This window comes from Epinephelus lanceolatus, chromosome 20, assembly GCF_041903045.1.
Source record: "Epinephelus lanceolatus isolate andai-2023 chromosome 20, ASM4190304v1, whole genome shotgun sequence".
Classification (NCBI taxonomy): Eukaryota; Metazoa; Chordata; class Actinopteri; order Perciformes; family Serranidae; genus Epinephelus; species Epinephelus lanceolatus.
Genome location: NC_135753.1, coordinates 21,091,419 through 21,114,766, shown reverse-complemented (window position 1 = coordinate 21,114,766; position 23,348 = coordinate 21,091,419). Strand labels below are relative to the sequence as shown.

The 23,348-nt window shown below is 41.4% G+C and overlaps 2 protein-coding genes across 6 annotated transcripts in view; both read left to right on the top strand.

The window, feature by feature from the left end:
- The first annotated feature begins 165 nt into the window (after window positions 1-165).
- gramd1c (GRAM domain containing 1c) lies at window positions 166-17,259 on the top strand. Of its 4 annotated transcripts, none has more exons than XM_078162499.1 (18): window positions 166-307; window positions 944-1,040; window positions 3,019-3,142; window positions 3,694-3,794; window positions 4,895-4,990; window positions 5,086-5,166; window positions 7,964-8,082; window positions 8,157-8,316; window positions 8,409-8,568; window positions 8,656-8,799; window positions 9,125-9,243; window positions 9,327-9,469; window positions 9,549-9,652; window positions 10,618-10,788; window positions 11,997-12,063; window positions 12,229-12,348; window positions 15,954-16,059; window positions 16,310-17,259. In XM_078162499.1, the coding sequence occupies exons 2-18, from the start codon at window positions 960-962 to the stop codon at window positions 16,376-16,378; spliced, it is 1,965 nt and encodes a 654-aa protein (XP_078018625.1). In that variant the 5' UTR covers window positions 166-307; window positions 944-959; the 3' UTR covers window positions 16,379-17,259. The 4 variants fall into 4 exon arrangements, with proteins under 4 accessions (XP_078018625.1, XP_033494108.1, XP_078018624.1 ...); XM_033638217.2 differs by having other exon boundaries at window positions 167-307; window positions 8,406-8,568; XM_078162498.1 differs by lacking the exon at window positions 166-307 and having other exon boundaries at window positions 928-1,040; window positions 8,406-8,568.
- A 2,930-nt stretch (window positions 17,260-20,189) lies between these two features.
- zdhhc23b (zDHHC palmitoyltransferase 23b) overlaps window positions 20,190-23,348 on the top strand; it is an 11,505-nt gene continuing 8,346 nt past the window's right edge. Inside the window, exon 1 of one of the 2 annotated variants that reach the window (XM_078162524.1) lies at window positions 20,190-20,511. The gene's annotated coding sequence lies outside the window, so the exon portion shown is untranslated. The remainder of the gene's footprint in view (window positions 20,512-23,348) is intronic. The other variant, XM_033639350.2, reaches the window with a different exon arrangement.

The following is a 23,348-nucleotide window of genomic DNA, read 5'->3' as shown; positions in this document are numbered from 1 at the left end:
AAAACTACACAGGTACAGCTTCTCTGAAGGGCTCCTGTTTAAATCAGTGGTGGTGAATGTAGGTAAATTAGGTCATTCTGGAGCCCTTAACTAGCTCTGTGAAGACCAATGAGCGTCACCGGTGAGATGACAACTCCTTAAGGTATGTGCCCCTAGCTGGATGAGATGCACCTGTAACAAGATGCACATTTGAAGTCATGCGCAGAGCCTCAGAGCTGTGAGGGACAAACTAACCGGCGTTAACTTGGCTTTTTCAACTCGGTCGCAGTGACAGCAGAGCCGAAACCCTGGGTCCACTCCGTGCCAGGTAAGTGACAGACAACAACAGGTTTGTCTCACACAGCCCGCATGTGGAGACATGTTAAAGACTCAGCACGCCTCTGCGCTCATGGCGCTGTGCGTAAAAGTATTCAGACGCATGTTTGTCGGCTTTACAGATCTGAGAGTCACTTTTTATCAGCGTGATTTTGTGTGACAAGACTTGACATCTATGTCGACTGATCCTATCAACCAAGACAATCTGAAAGCAGGGAGGTGGGGGTGGGGGGTGATATGGTGGCATCAGGTCGCTGTCATTGTGTGCAAGTGTTTTAAATAATTCAATTTTGCGACACAGCTTCGCTCTTTAAAGGATATTCTACCACTTAATAAAAGAGACTCATACGTGCACAAAGGTTTCTGTTCATTGGCATGACTGCACTTCTCCAGCTTAACCCTCCTGGTCAAACCAGTTCTGTTGCAGTGATAATGACTTTCCTTGTGTTGCTGCTGGATCTTTTTTTCATGACATTTACCGCCGAGTCTCACATCATGTTCTAGTTTAACCCTCTGCAGACCCACACAAGTTGTATATTTTCCCCCCAGTGTGTCTGAAATGTGTGTAACATCAATCTACAGGAGGGTTAAAGAAGTTTCACAGAAGCACATCTCTTTATTTGAGCAGCGCAGCAGCAGAGCAGATGGACCAGGTATCCAACCGGTCAGCAGTGGGCACTGATGATGTTTCAGATGAGTTTACATGGAGCTCTGATGAAGAACAGGTAAGGTAACAACAACCAGACACTACACTGTTCCAGGAGCGCAGCCAGACATTGTACACAGTCAGGGCTCACCTAAGCCTAGGGGGGAACCAGGGGCATGCTCCCTCATTTACAGACACTATATGCAGTATTTTCAGGCCTGTTGAGATGATAGACAGCCTAAAAATCTGGACATCATTTGGGAAAAACATGGAAAAAAATCATCCTGTTGAGCCTATATTCTATGTTGTATCCAAAGGCCAAAACACACCGGCGGTGTACGACGCGCGTCAAAACAGCCGCCCCCATTATTTTCTATTTACAAACCCACACCGGCGGCGGCTCGACGCACGTCGACGTGCCACGCAGCGGCACTTCACACTATTGTCCTATTTTTCCAGTGTCGCCGCCCTTGAAAAAGCACTATTTTGTACTTCCCAGCTTAGCGGACTGGAGTGTGCAATAGAAATTTGGTTGACGCCCTGCAGTGCGACGCTTTTTGTGTGTGTTGGAGGCAGCACTTGACTCGCGTCAATGACGCCGCCGTCGTATGACACCGCCGGTGTGTTTTGGCCTTAAGTGTTATTCAACTGTCATTCTGAAAACAAAACAAAACAAATCCCTTCCACTGCTGAATCAGCATCACAAGTGGTTGAATCACTCTTAAGTTATGTTTTGATTCTGAAAGATGAATCTGCATTGATTTCCTCATGTTGTTTCATAAACTTTAAACGTAGTTTCAAAATTGTTTCAACGCTGAAACAGATCTTTCTGAAATTTCAGTCCTGATTTATAAGAATTTTTGTTAACTTTTTAACAACCATCAGAATTAAACATTGATTCAATGTTGTTAAATGTTGAAACAACAACTGACATAATTTCAACCACATTTCAAAATCGAAGGTCGGTTGTGTGCTGGACTAAGTTTCACTCCTGCCATCTAAAGGAGGCAAAACTACGCTGGAGTAGGGTTCACGGAATTCATGATTAGCTAACAAGTCTGCTATATTTAAATCTATCCCATAAAAATCTGTAATTGAAAAACAAGTATCCCCAACAATTAAGGGTGTGTGCTTTGTTTCAAGGGATTTGGGTGTCCCTTGCCAAATAGATTGAGCATCAAAAACTCAATTTATCTGCATTCTGATTTCTTTTATGCACCATTTTGTGCATTTTCTGCATCAATATATGGTACAAATATCTTTAATTTTGACAAAATACTTGTCCTCTTCTACTTCAATGATTTTATTGGGTGGGGCAAATTCACATGTTCTAATTGAGGGAAGTGTCCTCTGCGTCCACCCAAAATCTACGCCTATGCCGACAATGCCAAAATAAGATAAGACAGAACTTTAATGATCCCGTGGGTAATTGCTGAAATGTGGTGTAAATAGTCTGAACTGGATGATAAGGCCAACAGAACAACATTCACTCAGTCATATTAGATTTGTTCAGTGGGTGGCACAGCAGGATAAACAACATGGGCATATATTATTATTATCTGAATGACAAAGTTGAAGGTATTTTAAAAACCTAAAAGATTCAGGGCTTTTTAGAAAACATTCAGAGCTGGGGCACCTGAAGCCACCCCCCTGCTCCGCCCCTGCACTGTCCCAGTTAACATAAAGCTCCTGCTGCTTGTATATGACATTTAGACTTCTTTCATACAATTCACTAAAATCATGCACTTCTAGTATAACCTCTAATTATCTGTGACATGGAAAACCTGTGACTGCCCTCTTGTGGGTCACACTCATTACACTATGTGTCACCTCACACAAGTGGGATTGCTGTTGCCTCTCTGATGCAAAGCCCAGCAGGCTCGTAATGCTGTTTATCATCTGCGCAGACTCACAGGAGATGTTGCTCATGTCTCTGTCTTGCTCTATCTGTCTGTCTACTTCTTTTACCCTCAGAATTATACACATCTTATCATTTGACAGAACAAATATGCTATATCTTAGTAATGTCTCAGTAATGTTCACATGTCCTCCACCAGAACTCTGACCCTCAGGGACAGTGTCTTGCTGCGCCACAGACTCCTCTGCCAACCTACAAACAGAGGTTTGATGAATTTAAGAAGTTGTTCAAAGAACTGCCGGAGTCAGAGAAGCTCATAGTGGGTGAGTGACAAAGACTGCTTGTTCCATGATACAGATATTTATTTTATTACACTTAAATGAGTTAATTATATTCTTACAGAGATCCAGTAATTCAAATTTCCATTTTTAAAAATCTGCACACCATATTTTATGCCATGAAATTACAAAATACTCTGGTATTCAGTGCAGTCATGGTCTCTGGTCAAATAAGAACCTCCTATCGTTCAATCAGTGAGAGGTCACAGGCCAATATTTTAACCAAACTTACACACTATTCAGAAAATATTAAAACCCAAGACTACTTGTTTTATAGCTACACTGTTGCTTCAAACAGAAAATGATCATGTTTGATCCTGCACTGTAACTTTGCATGACACCGACAGCGACTCTGGAAACCACAACTTGACTAAAGTCTAAGATAAATGTTAAAAATCTCTGGAGAAGGTGAATCACAGTACGTCTCTCACCACAGTGGCCTGTTTTATAAATACAGTATCACAGAACACCTCAGGCACACTCATTTGTATGGATGATGTACCTGCTTCAGCAACCCTTTATATATTTCTCCTCAGACTACCCATGTGCCCTTCAGCGGGACATCCTCCTTCAGGGACGCCTCTACCTCGCAGAGAACTGGCTCTGCTTCTACAGCAATGTGTTTCGGGGTACAAAGGTAATGAGAAAGTAGAGAACAGACAGAAGAGGGGAGAGTGTATAGTGTAGGACAGGGGTCAGCAACCTTTACTATCAAAATAAAATCTGTCTGGAGCTGCAAGACAAACACTACTCATTTCCATATGATTTTATTTTTTAAATCCGCTGGAGAAGGGCTTAAGACCTGCATGTGGCTCCAGAACCACAGGTTGCCTACCCCTGGTCTAGGAGCACAAAGGGTTCACATTCATGTCACTGCAAATGTGTGGACAAAGCAACAAAATAAAGTGCAGGAGTATATTTTCTTATAGGTGACATATGCATGCTTCTTCTTTAAAGTACATCTCAATAATGTTGGTTTATTATCTTTAAATAATAGCTGACTATTTCACACTGTTAACACTTTACTTGCCTTTTAAAAGTGGGAGAAAAGATAAATAGTGTGCCGAACCTTAAAGGAAAAATCTGCTCTAGAACACTAGATTAAAACAACTGCATTTCTGCCCCTCCTTTTGTTGTGTTTTTTGTGTTATTCCCTCAAAAGGCGACTTTAACACACACAAAGAAATGTACATTTTGAATGTTTTCAGCAGCACTAGACTAAAAGTGTGTGCACATCCAGGCAAAAATACTCCGGTTCAAAGAGACCGTAATTGAGTTGATTGCTGCCTCGACAAGAAATACCCGTTTTCTCTTTTACATTTGCCTGAGGAAGATCTTGAGATCAAAATGTTGCCTTAAAGGAAAAGAGATATAAACTATTTAGTTGGAGCCGACAGTGTGCCGATCTCCTGTGTGAACTTCAGCCATACAAACCACAAGATAAATATCCTATTTTAGTGTCAGCGAGGAATTCTAGTTTGCAATCATGTGCAACAGATGAACAACAGCTGAGCTATAACAGGAAGAACAAGGAAGATACAGTAACTGCAGTCGACCATATGATAATGCCACGATGCTGCTGAGCTGTGAGTTCATGCCTCCTCTTGGGAGAGTTACTCAAAGTCATAACACATCGTCACAAAGGAACTCTATCTATCTGACAACATAATGGTTTTTTTCTTTATAGCACTCTTTGATAAGTGCTTTAACCACTGTAACCTTTCACCTGTTTTATAGATCACACTGACTCTTAAAGACATCGTGACTGTGACCAGAGAGAAAACAGCTCGGCTGATACCCAACGCCATCCAGATCTGCACGAGCACAGAGAAGGTATAATGTGTCAGAACAGAAGAGAGCAGAGTTTGTTCCCTGTGTCATAAACACATCATCAATCACTGTTTCTGTCTTTCTGTCTTCACCTGCAGTTCTTCTTCACATCCTTCTCGGCAAGAGAGAAGAGTTACCTGGGTGTTTTCCGCATGTGGCAAAACACGCTGCTGAACAAGGTAAAGCTCTGCTCCACTGAACTGCTATTAATACAGTCTCCTATCTACAGACACTGATCAGTGAGATTTTCATACTCCATGTGGGAGTAACCGCTGTTCATGCAGGTTCAACAATAGTCCCTGTTTCAGACCATCAGTCACGTGTGTCCACATACCTGCAGTCATTTCACATGTATCACCGTTGTCACACAGACTTTGCTGCCGTCCAATGACTCGACAGCTGTGACTACAGCTCTGTGACTTTACCCCATTATGCAGCACTTATCTAATCGGTCCAGAGTACATACACTGCCCTTGTCTTCCCTTTGAGGTTATCAGTGCTGCTCTGTTATTGCACTGAGGGGGAAGATCTGCACACAGCGGCACAGCAGAGTTTAATCATGAGGCCAACAGATACAAGCTTTTGTTTATTGTTTCACATAATGACGTGTTGTGTTTGGCATGATTAAGCTATATGCATGTCAGGAATGTGGTTGAAACTAAACAGCTGAGCCACCATATTTGTGTTCACCCACATCTTTGCATACATTGGCTGTGATTCAGGAGCTAGAGAGGATTGTCCACTGATGGGAAGATTGACTCGTCCAGTCTGCATGTTGAAGTATCTTTGGACAGGATACTATGTGGAGTGTGTGTGAATGTTTAACTGAGTAGCAGTTGGCAGCTTCTGTGGTAGTGTATGAATGTGTATGTGAGGGTGAATGTGACAAGTACAGTAAAGTGTATTTAAAAGCAGAGCCAATCATTTTGGGAAAACCTCCAGCTACTCTCAGTCAAGATGAAAAATACCTACTTACAATCTTGAGAATCACAGCACTGAAACAGATCACCAAAGAGTGGAATACAAACGAACCCCCAGATATAATGAAATGGAAAGGTATGATTCAAGAAGTAAAATCTATTGAGAAAGTGACTCACCAAATAAGGATTAGGAACTTGATAGAAATAAATCAATGCCGGCAGACACCATTATCACTTAAAACTTGCTGGATAACCATTAATCTCAGTGGGCCCAGGCTTGAGCCCTTGCCAGTAAGGGTGCTTTCAGACCTAGAGTTCGCTTGCTTTGGTTTGAATCAGGGACTAATGTTGTTACAAAGATAATTGCCAAGAGTTGGTTTGTGTTCTCCTTAGAAAAATCCAGGAAGTAAACAAAACGTTGAAGAAGAGTACACTTGCAAGATAAATGCAACACTTTCTAATGTCACAATGGAGGGACAACTACGCAGGCTGATTTTAGCGCTGCTCATCGTGGACTATATTGCTGTCATTGTTCATTTTAGTCAAACCATACAGTTTGAAAATGAGGCACGGCTCCAACTAGAAAACAATGTTTTGATGCATTGGATGTGCTGAATGTGCATATTAAGGCAGTACAGGAGGAGGTGCACATTAATAATCCTCCAGGACTGTAACATGCTCATGTTTAACCCAAACAATGTGTCATGTGACTGCAGTTGGTTCAGATCCAGGTCATAACAAGTTCTCACCACAAATAAACTACACCAGAGTTTGTTTGTAACCAGACCGAGACCACCTCTTCAAGAAGGTCTCGGTCCGGTTGTTTCGGTGCGCACCCGAGTGCAATTGCTGTGTTCACACCTGCCCAAATGAACCGCACTTAGGGGGCAAATGAACTTGAGTTCAATTGAACCGAACCAAACACGGCAGCAAACCTTACAAAGTTTAACAGGCAATTCATTTTTATATTTGTATGGTTAAATATTATTTATTTACTCGCCCCTGGTCTCTTGTTTTTCTGCAAAAGTAACCCCTTTGCAAAGCAAGTTGAGAATCCCTGATACAGAGCATTGGCAGTATGAACACATTAATGTGTTTTTAGGAGGAGAAAGCAGGCAGCAATGCTTACACTAGACTCCTCTTATAGACAGGCACTATGGCAGCCTGTACCCACGGGGGTGTGAGTCTGCCGGGACCTGCAGCACAAACACCTGTATATAAATACATCACTAGAGTTCATTGACCTCTCCAGGTGTGGCCATGAGGGCTGATTTACATGCTGCCTTTCACCGCACAGAGCGCACTTGACGCTCCGCTTGTGTCGAAGCTCAAACTATTAACGGAGTCGCTTCTAAACAAAGGAACTTGTCTGGCCGTGCGAACTGGCGGTGAACCGGACTTTCGACAGGTAGGACGAGCTTTTATTTACCTTTTTATCGCGGTGTCAATCTGGGCGGCGCGTCTTTACGCCCCTGCGCTCGCTCCGGGGACTTCCTGAATGTGCGTCCAGGTTCCAGATCACCGTGTGACAGCCTGCTGAAGCTCACAGCCGCGGGGGAAATGTCCTCTGACAAGTAAGTAAAGTCTGTGTGAGTGAATCTGAAACTTTCTCTCGGTGTTAGACGCGCTAGTGCGGCTCCATATGGAAATACGCGTTTATTTCCCGTCGGATTAAACACGCCTACAGTGATAGAGACGTTTTTTTTTTAATCACTGTGCCATATGGAGCAGCATATCTTGGTTTTGTAATTTTGTGAGAGTGAGCTTCTCCTGGTTGTCAACACAGAAATGTAATCTGAATATCCCAGCGGTCACAGAGACAATAAGGTTTGCAGGTTGTTTGTCACCTATGGAGATAAGACTGTAAATTATACTGTGTGGAGGCTGGATGTCCCTAGGTTACCACAAACTACTCCAAACTCTGAGTCACCTTGAGTTTATTGTTCATATTGTGCTTTCTGTCTGTCAAAGCTTAGTTCTTATAGGGCAAGAGCAAGACATTGCCTCAGTTGATGTTTCCATGTCTTTGTGATCTCTGTTTCTACCACACATTCAGCCTCTGACCAGCTTGGAGTTGTGGCAGATGGTTAAACAGCATTATGGGTATGACCTGGGCCTGAGCCATGAAGAGATGGAGAGTTTACAGCTATCAGCAGAATCAAGCACGCCGACCAGGTGAGCGAGCTTCCACCTGCACCTTTCACACAGTCACAGTGCGCTGTAATTTAACACTACCTGTTTGTCTGCAGCCTGACAGTGAGGCCTGGTGGTGATGATGGTGGTATAGGGAGACTTGAGCGCCCTCATTCCCTTCGCCTCAATGGGATGGAGCATGTGCCTTTAGAGGCTTCCACTCCTCAAGGGGAGGACTTGCCTTCCCCCGTCAGCTCACAGAGCCCTCCCAATGCGGTATTACTTTTGTTTTCATCATTGTTTCGTCTGTGTATGAATGTCTTAATCTTTTCACACCTCATTGTTTGTTTTGTATCGCCTTCCAGCAGGATGACTCTCGCAGCACCCCGTCTCAGAGGCGCAGCCCAGTTCCTTCGCTGGACCGTCTTGCTCCAGAACGGGTCTCCAAGCGCTCCTCACTCTCTCTTGACCTCAACGCCAATGAGAACGAAGCGTCCGAGCAGAGCGGTTCAGAAAGCATCGAGGATGGTAAGAGGAGGCTGGAGATTGCTTGATTTTATGTGATATATTTTTGTGGTTTAATATTTCTTTTCTCTGAACTTTTTGCCTCATCAGTGGAGGAGCGGGTGGGTTTGTCCCAGGTGCAGGGTCGACTTTATCTGAACAAGGTGTTCCACATCAGCGCCAGCAAGATGTTTGAGCTGCTCTTCACCGACTCCAGCTTCATCCGCAGGTTCATGAACATCAGGAAGACGACCAGTAAGTGTTGAACCTGTTTTAATTTAGATTTTAAGGCATAAGCAGGAGCTCTATACACATTAAATCTGTTGCATTGCTTATGTAAGGAATAATATACAGTGAGCAGGTTAATACTGTGAAATAAACCCCATCAGAGTGATGCAGGATGGTGCTGCAAACGCAGAATACCACGTACAAACGGCTGGCAACAACGCTTGTCTGTATGATCCCTGTCAAAAAAAGAAATAGAATTATTTTCAGCCATCCCTGAAACTGATTAATCCACCAGTACTCGCCAATAAAAGCTTCCACGTGTACCATTCAAGTTGTCCTTTTGTGTTCTCAGATGCCAGCTCTACTGCATGGCAAAAAGACGCCTCGGGAAACATGAAGAGGAGTCTGAACTACACAATAACCATCAGCAACCCTCTGATTGGCAAGTTCTCCACCGCCACAGAGAACCAGGTTTGTTTACATCCGTGTGTGAATAATGTGTGAACGCCTGAATGGATAAACAAACACATATTTGTACTCCCATTATCTCCCAGACGCTGTACAAAGAATCCAGGGATGGTCAGTATTACCACGTAGAGTCCGAGGTTTACACTCATGACGTTCCCTATCACGACTACTTCTACACGCAAAACCGGTACTACATCATAAGAAACTCGAAGCGCAAGTGTCGACTAAGGTAAGATATTATTACCATAATGTGACTTGTACATTTTTTTTTAAGTGACTGCAGTTTACAGAGTTTGTTGTGCTGCCAGGGTCTACACTGACGTGAAATACAAGAAGCAGCCGTGGGGCCTGATCAAGTCCTTCATCACCAAAAACTCCTGGAGCGGCATAGAAGATTACTTCAGACAGCTCGGTAAGTGGAAAGCTGTCCCTGTTGCCTTTTCTCAACTTGTGGTTTTATTATGCCTCAATGTTGGCGACAGCGGTGGCCGGAGGCATTGTGTTTTGGGGTTGTCTGTCCGTACCATTCTTGTGAACGCGGTATCTCGGGAATTGCATAAGGGCATTTCTTAATATTTGGCACAAATGTCAACTTGGACTCAAGGATGAACTGATTAGATTTTGGTGGTCAAAGGTCAAGGTCAGCTATGGAAATATTCACACAAATGTCTAATAGGATAAAAAATAATGAAGTGATGACATTTCCCATCCAAATGGTCAAAGGTCAGTGTCACTGTGACATCATAATGTTCTGCAGAAACACTTCTCTGGCCATTTTGGGTCATAACTCAGGAACAGAAGGTGAGACATTTGGTCAGATACTGAATTTGTGACACTAATTTTGGGTGTCCATCTTGAAACTGTGCTGATTGTGTAGATCTTCTGAGCTGCCGGGTGGAATGAGTGTGTCAAGCAGTAAGTTTTAGAATATGTAGCTTATTGCAGCAACATTATTATTTGAAGCATTGTCAGCTGTCATGGTTACAACCTCTATCCTGTTCCTCTGATAGGCCACCACAAGCTCTTTGATTTTGCTGATATTGAGCCTCAGATGACTGTTGTTGCACCAACAATTATCTCTGATCTGATATCAGCTGTTTCCACCGGCACACATCAGGCTCTGCAGCAGTGAATAATATTACAGCTGCCTTTATGAGAAAAGGAATATAACGTGCAGTCTAGCCTGCACCAGCCTGAAGCTATCAGCCATTTTAGGTACACTATGCTTAAATGTCTTTCTTGTTTTTAGCAGTACTTGTTTAATCAATCAGTGTCTAAATACTCGGACACTTAAAACACATGGTGTTTTTTCTGTCCTAACCGTTCTCATTCTGCCCCATATTTGACTCTTTGTGGCCCTGTGTTGACACTGTACAGAGATGGAACTGCTGGAGGAGGAAGCAGAGATGAATCAAGAAGGTGGGGACTCTGGGAAGTCGGGTGGGCTTCGGAGGAGGAGGCGGACTTACAGCCGGACTCTGCCAGAGCACATGAAGCCCAACAAGCAGTACGGGCAAGACCCTGAACAGCACAGAGATGGCAACATGGGTACATGATGTTAACTGTTTCTAATGACTTTAAAGGAATGGGTTTGCTGAGAAGATCAATACCACGCTTATGTCTGTCTGTTAGACATGAAGCTACAGCCAGTAAACCGTTAACTTAGCTTAGCATAAAGCTTGGTAGCAGGGGAAATGGCTAGCTTGGCCACCAGCACCACTTAAACTCACTAATTTACAGGTTGGTTGTATAAAGATGACAAGTTGTGGCTTTGTGGGAGTATATGTGCTTGAAGTATCAACTTTCTGGTCGCTAGGAACACACTGTGCCCCTCCAAGAAATAGTAGATTATTAACAAGACATATTGTGTCAGTGAACATTAGAGGTGCTGGTAGATGGATTGGCAGGCCAGCTGTTTCCAAAACACATGTAGGCATTGGTGCTGTAAAGTTTAGTTGATTAAAACACACATTAAACATGGCTTAATAGCGACAATTTCAAACACAAGTACACAAATCAGCTTCACTATAACTCGCAGCATTCACAGACAAAGCACTTGTCTTTATCTGGACACATTTTCCCCACAAATACAACGTGCTAATGCTTTTAGCACAAGCCTATGGCATTTTACATTGTATAAATTAGCTAGTGGCTAGCAGACTTTTCCTCTACTCATATGAAGCCAGGGACAACAGCAACATTTAGCAAAGGTAACGTTACAAAATTGAGCTCTGTTACAACTCACAAGGTTCACTGACAAAACAACTGTCTTATACTAAACACGTTTTCCAAACAAATACAACATGCTAACATTATTAGCACCAGCCTATGGCATTTAACATTGTATAAATTAGCATTTTCAAAAAAGTACCAAAATGTTCAAATGGTGACTGTTGTGCATCAGACATTCAGTTGCTCTGCACTGTTGAGAATTTCTTACTGCGGTCGTAGCAACTGTAGAGCATTGAAAGCAAATGTTAGTTGTGCAAACTGTATGCCAGATAACAGACACAGCTCTATAGACGTGTAGAGTTAGGTTATTGTCTTACTGAGTTGCACTCTTGACACACCCACAAAACTGCAACGTTTATACTGCATCTCAGGATGTTGCAAGATGTTGCACATTATTGGGAGGAAATATCCAGGAAAATGTCGCAAACCAGTGCAAAATGTCCTCATATTAACGACTGTAAGCCAGGTTTTGTTTTTTCTTTAAATATATAATTAATTAAATGATCCATCCTACTGCATTTCAGGTCCCATAGAAATGAACGGACCACACAGATGGAACACCACGACGATAGTGGCTGGAATGAGTGTGATGTAAGTTAACAACCTGGAAACACACTTGTGAAACAGTTTGATGTGTATGGTGTATAAATGAAAATAATGCCTGTATTTTGTGTTGTTAAGGAGAGTCATCCATCTAAAGTTGTCACTGTATGCACCAGAAGTCACATTAAACCCGGCCCCCTCTGTCTCTTTCAGTTTGCTGATTCTGACGGTGATGAATCTGGGTCTGTTTTTCAAGTTGTGGGCCATGGAGGATGTGGCCCACCGCATGTACCTGAGCACAAAGCATCAGCTGAGGGAGAGGAGTGAGGCCAGGTTAGATAACTCTCTGTCTGTTTTGCGTATGCATATTCCATCTGATCTTCCCCCTTGACTCATCATCTATCACAGACAGTAACCATATAGTTGCCACAATCACTCAGAAAGCAGAAGTCTCAGTGTGGGTGGAGAGGGGAAAGGGGTTAGTCTTCCTCCATTTTTTATTATGTCTGTGGCGTCTCAGCAGCCCACATACAAGAGAGCTCTTATTCTAATGACTCAGTGTTTAAACTGCTGGTTTGTCAGCCTCAGTAACGGTGGTTATGTAAGTGACTTGCATCTGTGCTCCTCCACACTTAGCCCTCCTCTTACATTTCCTTCCTTCTTGCTTTCTGCCTGCCTTCTGCTGGCTTTATGTAGCACATGTGAACATCATATTTTGCCAAGGGCATGGGTTTTGTTTACAAAAACTTAATTTTTTTGCATTCTGGTCAATTGTTTGGACCAGTTTATGGTAGAAACGTCTTTATTTATTGAAAGGAAAACACAAAATTCAGGCACCAGGTTATAATTTATAATATAGGATTTTAATGGAACATAGTCCATTAAGGCTATGTCCTCATCTTCTCAGTAGATCCACCCCTCGCTCTCCTGGCTCCAAAAAACAGTGATGGTGATGGTCGTAATGCCGAACTTAAGGCTTCAAAACAGGAGTCCACAAACCAATGGGTGACATCACGCTAGGTGGTGGTGATCAAATATGAATCAAGATTCTGTTATTACATATTTCTCACCTCAATTATTTTTAGAAACATATTTTAGTGTACTGTTTAGTTGTAAAATCAAAGTCTGTGACCCGGCTGCCATGTTCTCATTTTACAGCTAAACAGTACACTAAAATATGTTTCTGAAGACGTTTGAGGTGAGAAATAGCCAATGCAGTCACAGAATCTATATATTTGATTAGTGCTGCCTAGTTTGACAGTCTGACCGCAGTTTACGAGCAGTATCATCACAAATATGCTATGTTTTAAAAATGGAAAGTAGTCACACACTGAGAAAAATAAATCATGCACAGAATATATATATATATATATATATATATATATATATATATATATATATATATATATATTATATTTTTTTTTTTTTTTTTTGATGCATCGATAATCTTTTTATTGTCGCATCGCAGCCCTCTGAATCAGAACTGAATTATGAGGTGCCCAGAGATTCCCACCCCGAACTGCAACCAAATGGTTTCGCTCCTGTATGCACTCTCGTGTGCATCTTCAGTCTTTTCTCACAAATGCTACAACCAAGTGGTTTTTCTCTTCTTGCAGAGAAATCGTTTCTCACAAACGCTACAACCAAATGGTTTCCGTCCCGTACGGACTCTCATGTGTCTCTGCAGAAGGCTCTTGTAGCTGAATCTAATTTCACAAACGCTGCAGCGCCATGGTTTCTGTCCTGTGATAGATGATGATGGTCGATGTGAGTCTGAGCTGCTGGCTGCCTCTGTTTCCATCTGTTGAGCTGAGCTGCTGGCTGCAGCCTCTGTGCTCTCCTCAGTTTGGCTTTCTTCATCATCTTCACTCTTGGTGATATCAGCCTCCTCCAGTCCTCGAGGCTGATCTCCCGCCAGACTGGTCCAGAGGTCATCCTGTTTTTCTTTAATGTGTGGGTGCTCTGGGTCCGCCTGGTCCAGACTGGGGCTCACCTCAGGGAGAGCATCTGCAGGGAACACTGAAACACACACAACAAGAAGTTTGAAATACTATTAGTTTACAGCCATTTTTGCAGAAGAATAAGAAAAGAGATAAACAATAATGTGAAAGACAGAGTTCCCTTAGGGAGTGTAAGAAAAAAAAATGCGACTGAGATTAAAACCCATGAAATGAATATGAAGACTGAGAGTGACACTAAAACTGTACAAACCTGATTGAACTTTGGTGTTGGAAACAGCATCCAGAAGTTTGTATCGTTCTTCTTTTAAACGAGATAACTCCTCCTCATAATCCATCAGTGTTCTGTCAACCAGCCCAAATATCTCTTCAGTGACTGCATCCAGCTGCTGCCTCTGTCCATCCGTCTGCTTTGACATGGTGCTAAACACAGAAACCTTTTCTCCAGAGAAATGTCCTCAGAGGTGACTAAACAGTAAAAACTGAGTCATAACAGTCTGGTCTCTTACAAACAACTGCTGCTGTTGCTAGGTTACGACCCTACCAATCCATTTTCATTTCATAACTTTAATAATAGTACCTGTACCTAAGTAGAATTTTGAGGTACTTGTACTTTACATTACAGTAGGCTATTTCAATTTCATGCTACTTCATAGGCTACTGCTACTCCATTACATCATGGAGGCAAATATTGCACCTTACTTAATTTTTTCTTTAACCTTAGTTACTTTGGAGATTCAGATAATGCAAAATATAATTAACTTATAAATTATGATGCATTATTAGCACTCAGAACTTTATAGGCCCTACTTATACCACACTGTAAAAATACTCTTGTGTAAAGTAGGCTTAAAATCTTGCATTGAAAACCTTACATAAGTAAAAGTACAAAAACAATGTTGGCATAAAGACATACAGCATATCCAAGGTAAAAGTACTCATTATGCAGAATGGCTCATTTCAGAATATCATATAGTACATTATTGTATAATAATTATTGATGCATTCATGTGTTCACGACATTAATATTGCAGCCACAGACTGTAACAATAATGACAAAGCTACCGTGACGTCACACATTGGTTTGTCTTCTCTTTGAAGCTTCGAGTTCGGCCGTCGCCATCTTTGTTTTTGTGGAACCATTAGTGACCATATTTGGTGTTGTGGAGGAATGAGGGGTGGCTCTGATGCATGATGCACTTAATTATGCATAACTTTAAGCCTTAATAAAATGAAAACGGGTGTCTAATCATCAGCTGGCACTTATTTTACTCAGAAATCCAAATTTTTTAAAATGGTCCAACGTAATATCACAGCTAACCAACAAAGGCTAGTGGGGAGTTTAGGCAACAAAGCCAAAGTGTTAAGTTTGTATGCAAATATAGTTTATCTTTATGGATTATAGTGATGCTGAATTGACAAGAATACTGTCAACATGTGACACATTTTATCCTGTGTTTCCAGACTTATGTGTGTTTGAGGACACACAAGGAATTGTTAATGTGTCCTATTTATTAAAGGGAGTTTGGTGCAATATTTTTCACCAGGAGCAGGATGAGAAATGAAAGGAATCTAATAGTGACCTTGTAAGATCCCTGGTCTTTGAAAAATGTTATAGTGTCTTCAGATGAGAGAGGGTGTACAAGACTTTTGTCTTTTAAAGGTATTTTCAAAGTCTAGTCTAGTGCATGTTAGGAGTTAATGAGCCAGCTTAGTGGTGCACTGATGTGATAGCTCTGCAGAAAAGTGAAAATGAAACTCAAGCTCCAGCTGCCATCTTAACTTTCAGATGGTTCTATTTTAATGATGATCTTTCCTTTCTTAATAATGTGCCCCGGAGTTTTAACTCAACAAGGACACATATTTCATAAGGAACATATTTCCTACTGTAAAATTTAGAGAAACAGACAGGTGTTTTCTCAGTGTTAGTGGGGACATGAAAAGACAATGTAATGAATTTTGCTTTCTTTCTGTTGGCAGCTTGGCCTCTGAATATGAGCCCAGACAGGGACCAGGGTTCAGGAGCCCAGAGGATGTACAGCTGCTAAAAACTGTACTACAGGACTCCATCAAACTTTTAGAACAGGTAGGATGAGCTGGGAATGCACTGTATACATGAAAGGTCTGATTGTACTGTAGCTCCAGTGTGGCCATGACTCTGCAGTGCTTTGTGCAAAGTAATGTAGTTCATCATAGATTTTTGACACATAATTAGAAAGCAGAATTTAACAACCAGCAGGTGTCCATCACATAAATTCACACCTAGTTTTTAACACTTTTTTTAACACCTAAATCAGGTTTTCTAGCTGCTGACTCATTTCTTCTTCTCCTCACAGCTCCGCAGCTCCCTGCTGGTGCTGCAGCAGAACTTTGCGTTGGCCAATCGCACAGCAGCACCACAGTGATGCTTCACACTGGAGACTACACAGTGCCTGTCTCCAGCCCTGTGGAGGGAAAACAGGACTGCAGCAGTGAGCTGCCTCTGAGGAAATCTCTGGTATCCAGTGACATTGCCATGTAGACGCGTCCCCAGACCCCTGACATGCCGTGTGTTGCCACGGGTTACACGTCCCAAAGCCTGTGGCGGGGCATCAGGTGCCAGGATGTTTTTAAACCTTTGGACTGACTGCTGCAGGGACAGAGTTACATCAGTCGGCTGCACACGGAGCAGCAGGTTTAGATTTCTTTAGGGTGCTATTGTCAGCTCCCTTGGCTGGCTTCTTTTTCACTCTTTACTTAAATAGCGGCATTGGATTTTAGAAAACTCTTTACCTATGTGTCGTCTTATGTTCTTATGAGCCTTGTGCCACACCAGATGAACTTTTGGAAATACTTTTATTTGCGTTTTATTTCAGGGAAGTGAATCAGTTATTTAAAAGAACAATTTTCTCTCTTTACAGTTTTGCACATATTTTAATTTTTGCACAAGTGCCTTGTAGATTTGGCCTGTTTAAATATATTTTGGGATTTTTATTTTTTCCAATAAAATTGAAAGGATCAGAGACTCTCTTTTGTAATCATAGTAATTCATCCTTTTTTGTGTATGTAAACTGCGACATTAAATTTACAAATTGCAAATAAAAAATATATGTATATATTTTAGAATACTGTATATGAGCCAAATCTGGTATACAGAGATACTGCTGATGGTGTGCCTTTCTTCAGACGACATATTTAATATACTTGATTAATTTTCTTTACTCACCTGTTCATGTGTAATCACAGTTTTATGTGCTTTCTTTTTCTACACTGAACCAAGTAAATAACTGGGTGTAAGGTACAGTGTTGCCATCACTCGCATCTGTGTGCATATTTTTGTTCATCTATTCTTACTTAAAAACACTTCTGCAAGCAATCTCTTGTTTAAAATCGGTTCCTGTTTTGTACATTTTTAGCATATTGTAATTTTAATAAACAAGATTTCTTGCCAGAATCAGTACTTCATTACCTGTTCTGACATTTTTAAGGTACAATATATTACAGATGCATATGATAATTGTCATTATTGATGGGTCTGCTATTTATTTTCTTTGACAATTGTTATTGTCAAAATGTCAGATAATATAAATGTTAATGAAATATTAGCCTGTAAAATAGTAATGTCCATCACAGCAGCTGAGGTATTTTAATGTCTTGTTTTGTGCGACTAAGTAACCATTCAAAACAATATTAACATAATATTATTCACAAGTACTGTAGGTACTAGTTTGAGGTACTTTAACTTGAACATTTTTTTTTTATCATACCACTTTCTACTTCTCCACAACACTTCAGAGGGAAATATTAAAATTTTTATTTCACTACAAATATGTGATAAATTACTAGTTAAGTAGCAAATTTAGATTTTTGCATACAAACCATATGAACATTCAATTTTTCTCATTTTCCTGCAACAACATTTTATGGTTCCAGCTTCTAAAATTAAGTACTTTTATTGATAATATGTACATGCATGTTTCTGATTGTATTCAGACAGTGTGATAGTATTTTTGCTCAAGTATTCATCATTTATCAGAATACAGACCACATAGAGAAACTGCAGGCTAAAACAAGCTCATAATCATACACTGGCTATTTAACAGTTTTGGTTCATCATTCTTAAAACTGGACTGTGCAAGTTGGTGAAATAGCCACAACTGCACTTTTTTTAAGGAACTTACTGAACTGAGAGTACTGGAAGTTATTCTATTAAATCAGGTTCAGTGATTCTTTTTGTCATAGCTGATGCTGGCAGGAGCTGCACACTGTGTCCTGTATGCTGCTGCTGGAAAAAGAAACGGAAAACTAAACAGGAGTAAAGCCAAATGTCTCTTTGTTGCTGTATCAGAGGTGAAATACAAAACTACTAAGACTGTGTTTAATTATTGAACAGTAGCCTGTCCTTATTTACTCCTAGAGGAAATACTATATGTCATCTATAAGCCTAGTATCCTTAGGATATATGATAGTGGCAGCATCTGCACCTTCTACGCCGTCTACACCGTCTCCCGCTGTATACTGTATGGAATTATCCCTTTAGGAACTTCTATAAAGTTTCATTTTAATATCCAGTGGTGTAACTAAGTGCAATTACTCGGACACTGTAATTCTGAGTACTTTAAAATGGTAATGTTATATAATGTATAGTCAGTGGTGTTGTGGTTGTTGATGAGGTGGGTGTACTACTAGGTAGATGCGTCGATGAATTGCTTAACAAGCCTACTAGGCACAGGTCCAGGGGTCCAGATTGTCAGGGTGCCCCCTGGTCTTCATCTACATTTGTCACTCAACTCACTGTAATGTGTTCCAACCAGGAAAAGACAGGCAAAGCAGCTGTGAATACATGTAACACAACCAAAAAAAGACACAAAATGATACAAAACACATAAAGATGTGACGTGACTACAAAGATCTTGCTCTTTGTGTATAAATCACTCTGTGGCTCAGATCCCAAATATATCTCTGGCATGCTTGTGACATATGAACCTTCTAGGATCCTTAAGACATCTGGGGCCGGCCTATTGACCGCCCCAAGAGTCAGAGCAAAACATGGTGATTTGTTATCATGCAGCACAAACCTGGAATAACCTCCCAGATGATGTTAGACAAGCCCCAACTCTGACCACTTTTAAGTCAAAGCTAAAAACATTCCTTTATTACACTGCCTACTCCACCCTGTAATGGACAGTGTCCCAGTGGACTTCCAGCCCCTTATCAAAGTCTTTTAACAGGCAGGCTGCCCGTTCCATGTTTAGTAAGTCCAGATATTCCTTCAGCCAAGAGTCCCTTGTGAAGCAGGATGCTTTACGCTCCTTCCAGTTTAGAAGAATTACTCTCTGCCCGTAGGCGCTCAACAGATACTCAAACATTACTGTCCAATTTCAGGCCCAGCAAGCATACTTTGGGGCACACTGGGAAACTGACATTGAAAAACTTTGACATGAGAGATATCACTTCTAACCAGAGTGTTTTAACAGCTGGGCAGCCACAATTATGCCAGCATAAATCTTGATGTTTGTCAGGAGTGTGAAATCCAGCACAAGACTGGCCAACAGCTTCTACCCACAGGCCATCAGACATGCATGAAACACAGCCCCCTCCCCATCACATCATACTCACTGACTGCCCCAACATTTGCATGAGGCATGGTGCACTTTACATTTGAACTCAGGTTTTTAAGCTTATTTTTTCTGCTATTTTTTATTTATTTGTTCTTAAATCTAACTTTAATTCAATTTTTTTTATCGTCTTGTGACTGGCACTTAAGAATTTCGCCGTACTGTGCAAACTGCTGAGTTTTCTACTGTGAAAATGACAGTAAACTTCTTGAATCTTGAATCCATCGTGGATAATCTAACAGGAGTAATATATGCTCTGCACTGAAATGTGCTATACAAATAAAGCTGCCTTGCCTACTTCCTCAAAACGTGAAAGAACCAGCGCAGTAAGAATATCCATCCTGTATTCAATACAATTCAATTTGTTTTGGACTATGTCTGAAATACTTTTACTGGAAATTGTTTCATTTGCGTGAAGAAGAATGGTTTTTAGGACCCATTTTAAGCAGAATTATCTTTATAAAATTGATTTTTTTGTGCACAGTTAGTGATTGAACTGCTCAGCTGTATATTTTAAGTAGTTAAAGTGAGCTAAACCCAACATTAAAAGCAGTGTGTGGCCCACATCTGTCCTGTACGTGAGGACATAGTAAACGTGCCATGGGCGGGGAAAGTCCAGCTCCTCTGACGTCAGGAGGGAAACAGTTTGGAGGCAGAGCCACAGGACGTCTCCCTCAACAGCGAACCCGAACCAGGTACATACCCGGTGAGAAAACCCCGTTTGGACCTCGGACACTTGAACCCACCCATATTTGTGCTATTCTGGAGACTTCCTTGGCTCACGGAGCGTCATGTAGCTCCGAGACACACCGGATACGACAGCCGTTACCAGGCGCGAGACTTCCGCTGAGGACTGAGGAGCCCGGCTGAGGGGAAACTGCTTCAGTCGAATCGATATCTACTGCAAAGCGTCGGCATGTAGCAGCTCAGTGTGTGTTCAGGTATGTGTAAGCTGTGTTTCGGCTTTCAATTTCTGTCTCTGGCACCACGTTTAAGCCCCGTTTGATCCTGCGGCTTGTTTACAGGTATGACAAGTGAAATCTGGGTCAACTGTGACCCTGCGGTCGGTGATTAACCGGCTGTCATGAGACGTTCAGTGACCACAGACTGCAGTAATGTTTATTTCAGTTAACCTCAATCAAAGTAGGCTGCATGGCGGAACTATATCCTGCACATAAAATGACTGACAAGACACACCTACCATTCAGCTTGATCCATTTATCATAATGTTAAAGCAAGTTTTGAGCCACATGATTTATAAATATCTCAAAAACGATTTAATTTGTGTAACATTATCCTCAATAATGTCTCAACTATGTCACCTTTAATGAAGACACAAGCTGCAGAGGCTGTTAGTCATCTTAGTTATACTGATCAGCAGTTTTTCTATCAATTTAAGACATGTAGACCTACAGATATTATTTAAAATAAAACTTTGTCAACATCTGTTTTTATCTAATAGGCAAAAAAAAGTTTTCAGTCTGTTCATCTCACTTCAGCCATTTTTTTTTGCAGTAGCAAAATGAATCTAATGGACTGAAAAAGCAATTGATTATGTTATTCTAGTAGGCTATCTAAAGTCAAGTCAAGTCATTACTTGAAAAGAAACAGACAGCTTCCTTATATGCTTCCGTATTATAAGATACAGCCAAGCCAGGAGCTGTTTAGATAAGTTTAGCATTAAGACTGGATACAAAGGGACATTTTTTTAGCAGGTGCAGTGACTGTATGTGCCCAGCCAAAAAATAGTCCAGCACAAAAACCTGCATAAAACCACAACTCCTTTGAACAGTTTGTTTTTTAAGTGGATTGAGAAAACAAGATATAAAATAATGAGTGTGCATTAGAGATGGTCGTAGGCAGAGTTTTTCAGGCTACCTGTTTCCCTCTGTTTCCAGTCTTTTATGCTAAGCTAAGCTAACAGCCACCTTGGCTGTAGCTTCACATTTAACTTGTGTTTGGGAGTAACATGCAATTTAATTACAAAATAAATAGTCTAGTAGCCAGCCCATAGAGCCCCATTGTGAACCCGGAAATGTTGAGTACACCAAAGTTTTATTGCAGAAATGTGAAGTATGGGTCCCCAGCATACAGAAACTGCAGGATGCTAATTTTCATATGTTGAGCAATTTGCATAATTAGCACAATTAGCAGAATCATCCAGATTGACAATAGATTTTGCACTGTGTGACCAGTTTCTAGAATATTGGAGTGGTTTAAGAGGTTTTAGAGGATGCTGAATTCAATTCTGGCACTTTCAGACTTCAAAGTGGTAATTCTATAACAAATTTGGATAAATTTAGACACATTTTTCATTAATTTCGGACAAATTTTTAGGTTATTTTCATGGTAAACACAATAATCTCACATTTCAGAATCACAAGAGCTCTTGCTCTTTGATGTGAATGTTGATAACCTAAATTTGTTTACATTTCTTGAGGTCCGGTCATGTTTTTATGCAAATAAGCTGTTGCAGCTAGCTGTTGTAGTTGTAATAAGTATGTTGTAAAGCAAGGGAGCATAGTCTAGTTTTAAAGTACTTGAAACATTTAAAAAATGTATGGAAAACTTAATCATAAAGGGAGCAGTTTCACCAACTAGCAAGTCTTCCTTAAAGCGGAACGCCGGCGTTATTGAACTCATAGCCCTATCGAACAAGCTAATCACAAACAACTGAAACGTTAAGGAATGAGAATATTTGGTACAACATAACTTAAGTTGTGTGCTCGGCAGTAGAGCTAACCTAACAGGGCATTTTTGCAGTTTCGGTTTCATTTCAAAAATGCCTGGTTCAGTGCGCTTTAGCAGCTGGGTACAGAACTCGTGCTACGTATTACCAAATTTTCCCATTGCTGCACATTTTGGTTACTAGTAACAATCTTGCATGATAGGGCTATGAGTTCAATAACGCCGGTGTTCCGCTATAACACTGGGAGGGAGGTTTACCTAGTAGAACAGGCCCTGGGTCGAACCTGCAACCACCCAACAACGGCAGATTGGGAATTGAGAGTGCTTATCTTAAAATCCCTGAATACATGTCTACTTCTGGGTGAGGTTTACCAGTGTTAATATACCTACCTAGCCTCAGTTACGCCTTCTGTGACACTCACCCCCCTTAACCTCACTCTCATTTGTCACGGCACCAAAATATCAGCAGTCTTCTCATATAGTCTGCCTGCCCTGGGTTTCAAACCTGTGACCTCCCAGCAACACCAGATTGGTAATACCAACACTGAGCTGACCCAGGCTCCCAACTCAGTAGTTAGTAAAGTTGGTTAAGTGAGTGAGGTTTACCAACATGCACTAGTGCAACTAGCATCCTAGCTGGCATCAGTTGGCATCCATTACACTAACCAGTATCCTAAAAGCCTGGATTGCTAGTCTAGGACGGCTAGTTTACCAACGCCTCTCTAAACAAGTTTTGACATTGTCAACCTGGGTGACCAATGTGGTACCATTCTGGCCATGCATGCTCTTTCAGGATGTGATACCACCTCACATCCTGTTGGGAAGGGGAAGGTGCACTCAAGGCCATGAGAGTCGTACCTGGTAAGCTTCTCCACTGTATTGGAGAGGCAGAAGCCACAGATTTACAGATCACAAAAGCAACGAGGGCTTTCTTTCTGGCTCTGTACAATCAGAGGAACTCTGTAACCTTGGATGCAGCCCAGTATGAAATTTACTGAAAGCGCAAAAGGTCCCCAGCACTGAAGACACTACCTCCTACAGAGCGCAATATGCGCCTTCATGGAAGACGTGCCCACCTACAGGTGCTGCT